This window comes from Rhododendron vialii, chromosome 2a (assembly GCF_030253575.1).
Source record: "Rhododendron vialii isolate Sample 1 chromosome 2a, ASM3025357v1".
In the NCBI taxonomy this organism is placed as follows: Eukaryota; Viridiplantae; Streptophyta; class Magnoliopsida; order Ericales; family Ericaceae; genus Rhododendron; species Rhododendron vialii.
In genome coordinates this window covers 15,883,194-15,895,350 of record NC_080558.1, presented here as the reverse complement: position 1 = coordinate 15,895,350, position 12,157 = coordinate 15,883,194, and the positions used below count along the sequence as shown (strand labels likewise).

Sequence of the window (12,157 nt, the reverse complement as noted above, 5' to 3'; positions counted from 1 at the left end):
ATGTTGATTTCCTCCACCAAACCTATTATTGGTCCTGTACTATTTCACTGCACAGACTTGATTTCTTTTTACTGAAGGGAACCACCCTTCAAGCTGTGTGAACACACAACACGCACAAACAAATAGTACATCTAGTTTTGACTTGTGAGTGGGTTGATTTGCCTTGGGAAATTGTTTACACCTGTTTTGGCACCTAGTTCTAGACTAGCGTTGGAGGGCCATTTAATTAAATGAGGCCAGAAAAATAGATTTGTTTGGACAAGAATTAATGGGCCAAGGCAATGTTGATTGGGCCTGATTAATTTTAATCCAATTTGATCGTGGGCTATGGGCTATAATTATTCGAAGACTAAAAGAGCCCACACTTAAGTTTGTACCATGAGAATAAGGCCTTTTTATATCGTTTAGGAGGCCCATTATCATGTTTGGTTGTAACCTGATGAAGTCCCACGCGGAAAAAGAAGGAACCAATAGGCTTTGTTCAATTGTTGGAAATGTTGTATGAGAAATTAGTTTCCAAGAAAAGTAAAGTGAGGTGAAGAAAAGAAAAATGAAATTTATTTTTCTGTGTGTGTTCTGTTGACCGAAATCTTTTAGGAAAACAAGAATTCCTTCATTTTGGCAATACCTATTTTGTAGGAAAGCGTTTCCTAATGGGAAAATTAAAGCTGTTAATCATACAACTTTTCTGATAACTGAACAAATAGAAAACTAGCTATAGAAAAGTTGATTTTTCCATCATTTTTTCATGCTTTCCGTGCAACTGAACGAGCCTTAGGGGTTTATCACATGGCCATTTGATTAAGTCAAATGGCCCTTTATCTGTCAAATGCCACGGAAAATGGGAATGGAGAAGGCCCACTATCTTTGGTAACCTCCATTAACCACCCATTATCAAAGAGGACATGTGCTTTATTTTGCCAACTTCCGAAAGCTGTAACTTTGGAGGGAAATTGAAGATACATGGGACACTTGTCATCACCATACGAAGGCGGCAAATTCAAAGGAAGAGCAAACCGTGAATACTCTTGACCTATAAATACTAGTTTGCAACACTAAAACGGAGTTCCAACACCACATAAAGCCCAACGCTTACCCAATCACTCCAACTTCCAGCAAGTTTGTTTTATCTTTACTTGTCAATCCAATTTAATTACTTCATCAAGTAATTCGAGTTTTTACATTTTCATTGTACTCAACTTTATTATTCCGATATAATAAAGTTATTTTATGTTCTTCTTTCCTACATGATTAGGAAATTGTTAAAGGAAAATCCGGTTGATTGGTTGCTTAATTGATTGACTAAAGATCCTTGATTGTAGCATAGGAATATTGTATATTTATTATTTCCTAGTTTAACTTCTTTTCTAGTTTAGCTTCTCTGTATGTATATAAAGAGCTTCGTATCTTTGTAAAGGATTCATTCAAGAAATACATAAATATTCTCTCAATTTTCGCTCTCCTAAATTCCACATGGTATCAGAGCTAGGGTTCTATACCTAGCATTTTTTTTTTCTTTCTCTCTCCCCACCGTAGTTATTTTTCTCCATCAAAACTGGATCAAAGTTTTGATTTTTCTGAAGCCTTTCATTTTCTCTATCAACCTATCATGGGAGATGACAGTGCTTCTTCTAGTCCCAAACTAGGGCTTGATTCATCAAGCTGTTATTATTTCCATCACTCAGATACTTCTGCCACCAAGCTTTGCTCACAACTACTGAATGGCGAAAATTGGGCAACATGGAGCAGATCCGTTGAAATTGCTCTTTTCGTTGAGAATAAATTAGGTTTTGTTACTGGAAAGTTCAAGAAGCCCTCCAAGTCTACCGATCCCGATGAGTTCGACCGATGGGAAAGAGCCAACCATATGTTGATCTCATGGTTTTCTCATTCAGTTTCACCGGATCTAGTTTCAAGTGTGTTTTTTGCTCCCATAGCCCAACACGTTTGGGAGAATTTTCAAGCCTGCTTCGCTCAAGGTAATCTGCCCCGAATATTTCAAATCCAAAGTTCCATTGGTTCACATGTTCAGGGCGCTATGTCAATAGCAAACTATTACGCGAAGCTGCGTGGATTTTGGGATGAGTTAGATTCTTACCACCCTCTTCCCTTATGCGATTGTTGTCAATGCAGTGAAAGGAGTAAGTGGCATGCACATCATAATGAGGATCGTCTCATGCAATTTTTCATGGGGCTCAACGATACTTACAATCCCATTCGAGGCCAAATACTACTTCTAAAGCCAGTACCCGATATTTGGGAAGCTTACAATATGGTTGTTGGGCCCGGAGTGCCCCCATGGATTTGGTTACACAATGTCACTCCCTGATACCACTTGTTGGACCGCTTTTCTACTCTCTCTCCTAAAACCAATTGGTGGTAGGGAGAACTTCAATTAAGTCTTTTATGGCATTCGACATCGCACCCGCAAGTCTGTTTTTAAAGCGGTCGCAGGGAGTGGCATTGTGTAACCAAATCCATGGGGGCACTCTGGGCTCAACAATCCCTCCCTCACAATGACGCTCCCGTGACTTGAACCCATGACTTTCTGGCTCTGATACCAATTGAAATTATGCGGAAGCGTTCAATCTACTCCTAGAGGGGGGGGGGGGGGGTGAATAGGAGTTTTGATAAAAAAATACCAATTTGAGTGAAGATTAACAGATTAAAAATTAATAAGGATGAACGGGTTGATTATCTCAATTAATACAAACCAAAATTCAAGTAGTGCAGTAAAATAAATTTGATACGAGAGACGCACGATTTACATGGAAAAATTTAGGGTCATAAATAACCCTAAACCAAAACCACGGCCTAACACTACTGATTTATTCTATTAACCAAAAAGAAGTACAGATTGCGAAATAATAAAAACCTTACCCAAGCCTTTACCTATTCTCGCCAACCTCCGATGCTCCCGGAGCTTCTTCAAGATCCAATAGATGCACCACGGACTTCACGCCCGATCTCCGAATTCAACCGACTCTGAATCAATCTTCAAAAGATTCGGCCACAGCAGCAAATGGCACGAAGAACCTCGAACAGTAAATGGATGAATGATATGATGTGAACATGATCTAAAAAACCCAAAAGGCGTTGAAACATTGCTAGAACTAAACAAGAACGAGGGCTACAACGCAAACAGTAATCTCCCTCACAAAAGTGTCGTGCCCCCCCTTTCTTTCTTTACTAAAACCAAAATCTCTCTCGCCTCCACAGAGAACAAAAAAACAACGTGCAAGCCTTTCTTTTGCTCTTTAATAAAAAAAAACAACACTCTTTAGGGGGGTAATCGCCTCCCTGGTATCCAGCCCCTTTTTTATACCCTATATCCCCTTAAACGAAAGTCTTTTAATGATGCATAAATGGAAACCCAATTTTCGGACCTTTTTAAAGAAAATTGATTTAGGATTACATATATATGAAAAACGAATATTCAGAGAGATTTTATAGGAAAGACAAACGTGTAAAAATAAGATTTCTAATCTTGGGAAAAATATGCATGATGTGCTGTGTAATGCTTTTACCTCTCACACAATTGGATCGATTTTGCCGCAGTCAACTTGGCGTAGATAAGGGGAGGAGCATCGAGCGAGAAACTACCCCATAAGAACCTACCCATTGCAATGAAACAGAGACGATATAACAAAGACACCAATGGAAGTTTTGAACAACCCTGGAAAGTGCCAAGATATCTAACAATGGTGACCCAGGACGAGAAACAGTGAGAAATTGGGAATAATTCGCCCGTGGACAATTTCTCAGTTGCAGCGGTTGTGCGGTTTCTAAAAGCTCCAATCCAAACAAGTTCTCTGGTAACTCGTCTTTTTCACCTTCCATTTCCAATACTGAAGGATTATTTTGCAGAAATTACAAAAAAGGATACACATACCATTGAAAACTGCTATAAATTGTATGGATTTCCACTTGGGCACCCACGGCATGATCCCAATTTTAAACCAAAAAGCTACTGTCCGGGAAACAAAATCAGCAACATGGTGCCTGCTCCAATCCTGCTGCTACACATGCCGCATCACCCAATGGTGCCATTCCGCCTCTCTCAGGACTTTCCGCTGAGCAGTATTAACAATTGACCACTGCCATGGCAAATGTGCCACAATTCTTGAAGGGTAATAACGATGTTTTTGCAAATGTCGCAGGTTTGTGTAATCATCCATCTGTTAATTCTATCTCCTCGAATTGCTGGATTTAGATAGTGGTGCCACGGACCATATTGCTTCTGATTCTTCTTTATTCATTCACTCTCATCCGCCCCACACACCTTGTGTTAATTTACCCATTGGTTCCACCGTACCCATTAACTCTACCAGCACACTCCACTTCAACAAAGATGTTGTTTTAAAAGATGTTCTCCATGTGCCTTCCTTTCGATTAAATTTTTTGTTTGCCAGTAAGATTACTCAACCCTTAAACTGTTGTGTAATTTTATTTCTGGATTTCTGTGTTTTGCAGGATTTGGCTACGGGAAAGATGATTAGATGGGGTAAGCAAAGTGGTGGCCTTTATTACATGTCACCAGATCGAACCTTACCAACTGCTTGCCATACCACCCATCCCAATGCTACCTGGCACCATCGCCTTGGCCACCCATCATATGTCTGTTTACGCCTCATCTCTAAGTCCAATTCTTCTATTTCTATTCCTTTTGAAATTTTTTGTAATGTTTGTCCTTTGGCCAAACAGACTAGATTACCATTTTCGTCAAGTTCTATTTTTTCTACCTTGCCCTTTCAATTAATCCATTGTGATATTTGGGATCTACATAGACATCAAACCTATATTGGTGCTTGTTATTTTTTAACTATTGTGGATGACTTTACTCGTTGTACATGGTTATTTCTTATGTCTCATAAATCTGACGCTTCTTCCTTACTTAAATCTTTTTTTACTTTCGTTCATAACCAATTTAACGCACATATTAAAATCTTTCGGGGTGACAATGGTAGTGAATTTCTTTCTCTACAATCATTTTTTATAACTAAAGGTGTTGAATTTCAGACCTCTTGCATCTCCACTCCACAACAAAATGGAGTTGTCAAATGGAAGCATGGTCACATATTGTGAGTTGCTCGTGCTCTCCTCTTTCAATCTAATATGCCCATTCGTTTTTGGGGTGAGTGTGTTACTACCACTGTTTATTTAATCAATCGATTGCCTACTCGGCTCCTTTTCTAACATTACACCTCTTGAGCGCTTGTATGGTCATCCACCCACTTATGACCACCTTCGTGTTTTTGAAAGTTTATGTTATGCTACCATTGTCAAACCTGTTTCTAAATTTGCTTCTCGTGCTAGGTGTTGCATTTTTTGGGGCTATCCTACAGGCCAAAAAAGTTACAAATTGTTAGATTTAGATTCCCATAAATTTTTGGTAAGTAAGGATGTCCGTTTTCAAGAGCATATCTTTCCCTACAAATGGACATCTTCTCCTGATTTTCACCCTGTTCCTACACTTGCACCCGACCTCAACTACACCACACCTTTGCCCAATTCTACTACCCCACTTACCCATAATATACCAACCGATTACCCAACCGATTCAACTACCCCAGTTACTCCACCCAACCCCACCGATCAGCCAACCGATCCCCCAACTAATTTCTCAACCAATCAGTCTACCCACATTCCACCACCAATCACTCAACAGATTCTAGCAGACCCACTACCTTCCGTTACTACTTCTACATCACATAATGCTCCTCGTCACTCAACCTGACCTTGCGCTCGACCTGCATGGCATGCCGACTATCAAATGCCTTTTGCCCATATTGCTTCCCCATAATCATCCATTCTATCGCCATGTCCAACTAGAGGTACAAGGCACCCTCTTTCTAACTCTCTTTTATTCATGTATTTCTCCTGCCCATTATTCTTTTCTTGCTTCTATTTTTGGTATTCGTGAGCCCACTAACTATGATTAGGCAATTCTTGACCCAAAATGGAGGGATGTTATGCAAGCTGAACTTGATGCCCTTGCTCACAATAATACTTGGTCTCTTGTTCCTCTACCTGTTGCTCATAAGCCCATTGGCTGCAAATGGGTCTACAAGATCAAGTACAATTCAGACGGGTCTATTGAACGTTACAAAGCCCGCCTCGTTGCTAAAGGTTACACTCAAATTGAAGGAGTTGATTATTTAGAGACTTTCTCCCCCACTGCAAAGCTAATCACTGTGCGTTGTCTCTTAGCAGTGGCTACTTCTCGCAATTGGATCCTTTACCAAATGAATGTTCATAATGCCTTTCTGCAAGGCGATCTTGATGAGGTTGTCTATATGGACCTTCCCTCTGGTCTTCGCCGACAGGGGGAGAATATGGTATGTCAGCTCAATAAGTCATTATATGGTTTGAAGCAGGCTTCCCGTAATTGATTTGCCAAATTTTCTTGTGCTATTCAAAAGGCAAGTTTCACTTAATCAAAGGCTGACTATTCTCTATTTACCAAGTCCGAAAGCAACACATTTACTGCAGTACTTATTTATGTAGACTACATTATTGCCACTGGCAATAATGAACAGGCAATCAAGTCTCTCAAAAGCTTCCTCTTGCAACAATTTCACATCAAAAATCTTGGTAATCTCAAATCCATAAAGGGAATTTTCATTTCCCAACAAAAATATGCATTGGATATTCTGAATGATGTGAGATTATTAGGATCTCATCCTAATTCTTTCCCAATGCAGGCATATTTGAAATTGAATCCCGATGATGGCAATCCATTATATGATCCAACCAAATATAGAAGATTGGTTGGGAGATTGATTTACCTAACAGTAACAAGGCCAGACTTAGTATACTCTATGTAAATCCTAAGTCAATTTACGCAGGATCCTCGGAAACCACATTGGGAAGCTGCTCTAAGAGTTTTACGTTTCATTAAAGGGAATCCTAGTCAAGGATTATTCTTTCCTTTGTTCAATGATCCTACATTAAAGGCTTATTGTGATTCAGATTGGGTGGGTTGTGAGACAACTCGACGTTCAATTACAAGATTATGTGTATTTCTGAGAAATTCTTTGATTTCTTAAAAATCAAAGAAGCAAACCAATGTGGCTCGTTCTTCCGCTGAAGCCGAATATCGAGCCATGGCTGCAACATGTTTAGAAATTACATGGATACGGCACATTTTGGAAGATCTCAAAGTTCCACAAAGCCAGCCAGCATCCTTATTTTGTGACAATCAGGCAGCTTTCCACATTGCAAAAAATCCCGTTTTTTCACAAACGCACGAAACATATAGAGATTGATTGCCACATTGTTCGGGAAAAATTGCAAGCTGGAGTAATTGCCCCATCCTATGTTCAGTCCAAATATCAACTTGCAGACAGCTTCACCAAACATTTGGGAAAGGAACAGTTTCAATATTTAAGTGGCAAGTTGGAACTTCATGATATTCACTCTCCAACTTGAGGGGGAGTGTCAAAGGAAAATCCGGTTGATTGGTTGCTTAATTAATTGATTGAAGATCCTTGATTGTAGCATAGGAATATTGTATATTTATTCTTTCCTAGTTTAACTTCTTTCCTAGTTTAGCTTCTCTGTATATATATATATATATATATATATATATATATATATATATAAAGAGCTTTGTATAATTGTAAAGGATTCATTCAGAAATACATAAATATTCTCTCAATTTTCGCTCTCCTAAATTCAACAGAAATTACTAAGTCCACAACCGTTGTAGCAAACCACAAACCTCCATTGTGATCTCACCCTTAAGATCACAACACTTGCGCTTTCACGGTTATGAAGTCAGAAAAGGGCACTCGATCCTTTACGTTGGACGTGACAAGTCCTGGCACGCCCACGCTCATTCCTCACACCGCGAGGAACTTTTTTGTGCTAAACAAAAATCGAAGTCATTGCATTCTCTATCTCCTTTGAAAATTTTCAGTCCCAAGGCATTTCGATCTTCTCTCTCACAAAAGTTGTGGGCTCTGCAGCCTAATAGTGTTTTAGTAACACACATGCACCCTCTGGACTTGAATAATCAATCATGCTCTTGGAGAACTGTCACGTCGTGTTCCAGAATTTTCATTTTCACCACACATCACCATGGGAGCCACGCGCTTTGTGTTGGATTCCACACCTATGTGTTATGGAGAAAGACCTTGGAGCACCGCCACTTAGTGCTCTAAGGATCTAGCACTGAAAATCATTCCATTCACCCACTCACTTCTGCTGGAGGGAGGAGCAATACCATAGGACAAATCTCTGCTCTTCTTGTTAAGCTGAAGACGAGAACAGTTATTTTGTGGTGTAAGCTGAAGTGATGGGAGTAAGAACGGACTGAATTTATCCATTTCATTTTGTATGTTTTGTTTGTCTTTCCTGATATTTTTTTTTCGGTTAGATTTGTGTTATATTTTATTTGGATTAATCATCCTTCTCGACGAGAGGAGTCTAAAGTGTCCTCTTATATAAAGTGTTTTAAACATCGATCCACATTTTTATACTTTTCTGATTCGTCTCGTTGAGACAAAGGATTAACCTCAAAAACTACGACGAAACTAAACAAAAAAGTTACGAAAAGCAAAAACTACTGGAAAAAGTTTTTAGAGAAAAAAGTAAATGCTTTTTGCATGAGTAAAAATGTGGAAAAAAACATCACCGAGGAAAAAAACATTACCGAGGAAAATTAACATATCAAATATTTTGAATCAGCACCAAGGGAAATTAGGTTCCTCTAGAGATGTGTTGAACTTCACCTAAAAGATTGTAGCAAACCGATCAACCGAGGCATGCTTTGAAGTTCTAAATTCTGCCAAGCTGATTACATCAAATATGAGGATCTCGATAGAGTAATTAATTCAAGACAAAAACAAGTATGTAAAAGAATATCCAATTCAACAACATGATCATACAAACAAGTTTTCAAGCTCTCACAAACGCAAAAAAAATATGTGGGAAAAAAGGGCACAATAATAGCGGGGATAATTCAATCTCGAAGATCCTGATCCCCTCTCGTTCTACGGTAGATAACGACTGGTAAAATAACCAGATTTGGCGACCCCAATTCAAACCTTAGGGGCGTGTGCAATCTTCCAATAGTCCCCACCTTTGTAAGTCTCTATTCAAGTTCGAAACAAATGTTACAGACATATCACTGAATTCAAGATATTTAAGGTTGGCCAAATGTTCAACACCTGAGGGCAACTCCATCATCAATTTACAGTCTCGGAGATATAGCTCTTCAAGAAGAGGCATCGAGTTAGATTCCACTCTCACCCATTTCAATCCTCCTAAGCGAACCAACCACAATTGTTTAAGCTTTTGAAACCCACCAGCCTTGAAAAACAATCCATCACCTTCATATGCTGTGCTAAGTTCAAGGCAAAGCAAATTGGGCAAATCTTGAAGGGATTGCAGCAGATCAACATCTTTTAACTTACTCCACCATAACCGTAATCTTTTCAGGTTGTGAAGAGATGGTATCCAGTGCGGCATCTTCTCCAAACGTCCACCTAGGAAGAGGCTTCGAAGAAGTCGAGGCGGCAAAGACAAAGAATCTAAATCAATGATCTCATCTTCTTCTATTGCCACAATGGACAACGAGCGAAGGTTGTTTAGCTTCTCTAGGGAGGAACATAGCATAGTTCCATCTTCCTTCTGTAGCCTTACAATGAACAATCTCCTCAGTTGAGTTAGCTTCTCCACCTCTCTTAGCACAATGCTAATAGAGGCATCAATAGCACATAGTTTCTGCAAGTACAACAAACTTCCTATTCCCGCCGGGACTTTGAAGCCAATTACACATTTAAAAGGAATATAAATCTGGTCGTCGACGTTGCAGCGATACAACAAGAGATGGCGAAGATGTTTGAGCTTCAAGATCTCATCAGGCAACTCGGTGACATTCGTTTGTTTCAAATCCAATGTTTCTAGCTTCTTGAGCTTTCCGATTGATTTCGGGATCAGTTTTACATTGGTCGCCCTCAAACTTAGATAAGTAAGATTAAGGAGGTTCACAACTTCATGCGGGAATGTTTCCAATTGTGCTCCGCTGAAGTCTAACACTGTTAGTAGCCTTACACCCTCGCCTAAGGATGCAAGCTTTGAAAAAATGGACACTGAATCTATTGCACTGAACACGAGTAATGAACGAAGGCGAGTGAAACAAATACTTTCTTGAATATCTTCCAAATTATGGTGGACCGAGAGGCGTCGCAATTTCTCAGGCCAAGCTCTACCACTTTCACTTGCTATTGTGACAATGTTTTGCTCTCTTGACTTTGCAATTATCATTTCACGCCAAAGGTCATGGATCCAATAAGCTTTGGACCTTTGATCTTGCCTGATTTGTGTCACATGAACTAAACTTCTGTTTATTAGCTCATTGAGGTAGCTCTCAGCAACTTCTTCTCTTGTCAGTCCTTCTTTCACTTCTACAAATCCTTCTGCCACCCACAACCGAATTAATCTCCAGTGATCAATGAGACAATCTCCTGGAAAAATACTCAAGTACAAAAAACATAGCTTAAGATACCAAGGCAAATCAAAGTAACTGAGGGACAATATCTTTTTCATGCTCATGAGTTTGTCATTTCCTTCTAGTTCGGCACCCAAGCCATGGTAAATCCTCTCCCACTCATCTGCACTCTTCTCCTTTGTTGATAACAAACCACTAATTGCCACTATTGCAAGTGGTAACCCCTCGCATTTTGCCAAGATTTTTTTAGAAAGATCTTTCAAATATGAAGGACAAGAATTCTCCCTGAATGTCTTTGGGCAGAACAAGGCCCATGACTCTTTTGGAGTCAAGGGCTTGAGTTTATACACCATGCCATGATATTCTTCACTAGCAAGAGAAGCTAAATCGACATTTCTTGTTGTCAAAATTACTCGACTGCCGTGATTGCATTCAGGAAGTACGATTCTTAAAACTTGCCATGCATCAATATGCCATACATCATCAAAAACAAGCACATACCTCTTTTGCTGCAAAAAGGCATTAATTATACATTTTAAGCTATTTGCATCCATACTGTCCACTCCTTGTGGGACTGGTTGCTTGACATCTTCAAAGAGAACGCGAATCATGTCTTTTAAAAGCTCTTCAACCTTGAATGATTCAGAAACGGTGATCCAAGCATGGTTCTGGAAGTGCCTCTTCACTGTTGCATCGTCGTATACTTTTTTTGTAAGGGTGGTTTTGCCCAATCCGCCTGTTCCTGCTACAGAAAGCACCTTCAGATGAGGATCATCATCCACTAGCCACTGAATCAAGTGTGATTTGGGCTTGTCAATGCCCACAAGGTTAGCTTCTTGGAGTAGAAGGGCGTCGCCACGACAATCATACCATGGTAGGACTGAATAGGTAGAGATTGTGCCTTGCTCTATTTTGCCATACATTTCACTATATCTTTGATTTCCCACAGAAATATTGATGATTCTGGACTTGATTCCTTTTACTTCAGAAGCAATTTGGTGGCGAGCTTTTAAAGTCTTAATAACGAAAGAAACCTTACATACAAACGTATGGAATCCGGTGCTATGATGATGTTTGAGGCGCAACATGTACATGTCAAGAGCATCAGCAGTGTCATATGCAGCTTCTCGAACTTGCTTCACCCATACTTTGATTTTTGGGTCTCTATCTTCTATAGCATCAGCAACTCTGAGGAAATGTGTCATGCGCTCAAATTCGTCTCTTATGTATTCGATGTCTTCCCGTACTCCGCTCAACAAGTTCAACTTTTCTTGGAGATAGGGAGTGAAGTTGGATAGAAGTTCGAACACAGCACCCTCTGCCATTTTTTTTTTTTTTTTGGTTGGTTTACGGAGTAGCTTTGGTTTTGAAGAGAAAGGGGATGGTGAGGGAAAACTGGGATGTTCTTAGTTTGTTCAGGTCATGAGTCCTGAATTTGATAGCTATATGGAATATTGTCCAATTGTCAGGGGACTGTCTATGATGAATATCTTTCCTTATTTCTTTCCACAACATTGTGAGCGGGAAATTAAAGCAATGTTGATGCCTTTCTTTGCACAATGTAGATTCCTTCATTAATGATAACAAGTAAGCGTGAAAACCCAGCAGGATGTTAGTAGAAAATAGAAATTAAAGCAAAAGAGAGAGTTTGTGGAATTAAAGCAATGTTGATTCCTTTTATGTTTTTTCTTTTCTCAATGT

The 12,157-nt window shown here is 39.5% G+C and overlaps 1 protein-coding gene across 1 annotated transcript; it reads right to left on the bottom strand.

Annotated features, from left to right (window-relative positions):
* Positions 1-8,882: 8,882 nt before the first annotated feature.
* On the bottom strand, positions 8,883-11,911 carry LOC131316081 (disease resistance protein RPM1-like). Its single transcript, XM_058345354.1, has one exon. The coding sequence runs from the start codon at positions 11,779-11,781 to the stop codon at positions 9,052-9,054; it is 2,730 nt and encodes a 909-aa protein (XP_058201337.1). The 5' UTR covers positions 11,782-11,911; the 3' UTR covers positions 8,883-9,051.
* Positions 11,912-12,157: the final 246 nt, after the last annotated feature.

Bases quoted from the DNA above. Each gene is read 5' to 3' on its own strand.
- LOC131316081 (XM_058345354.1), bottom strand. From the start codon at position 11,781: ATGGCAGAGGGTGCTGTGTTCGAACTTCTATCCAACTTCACTCCCTAT.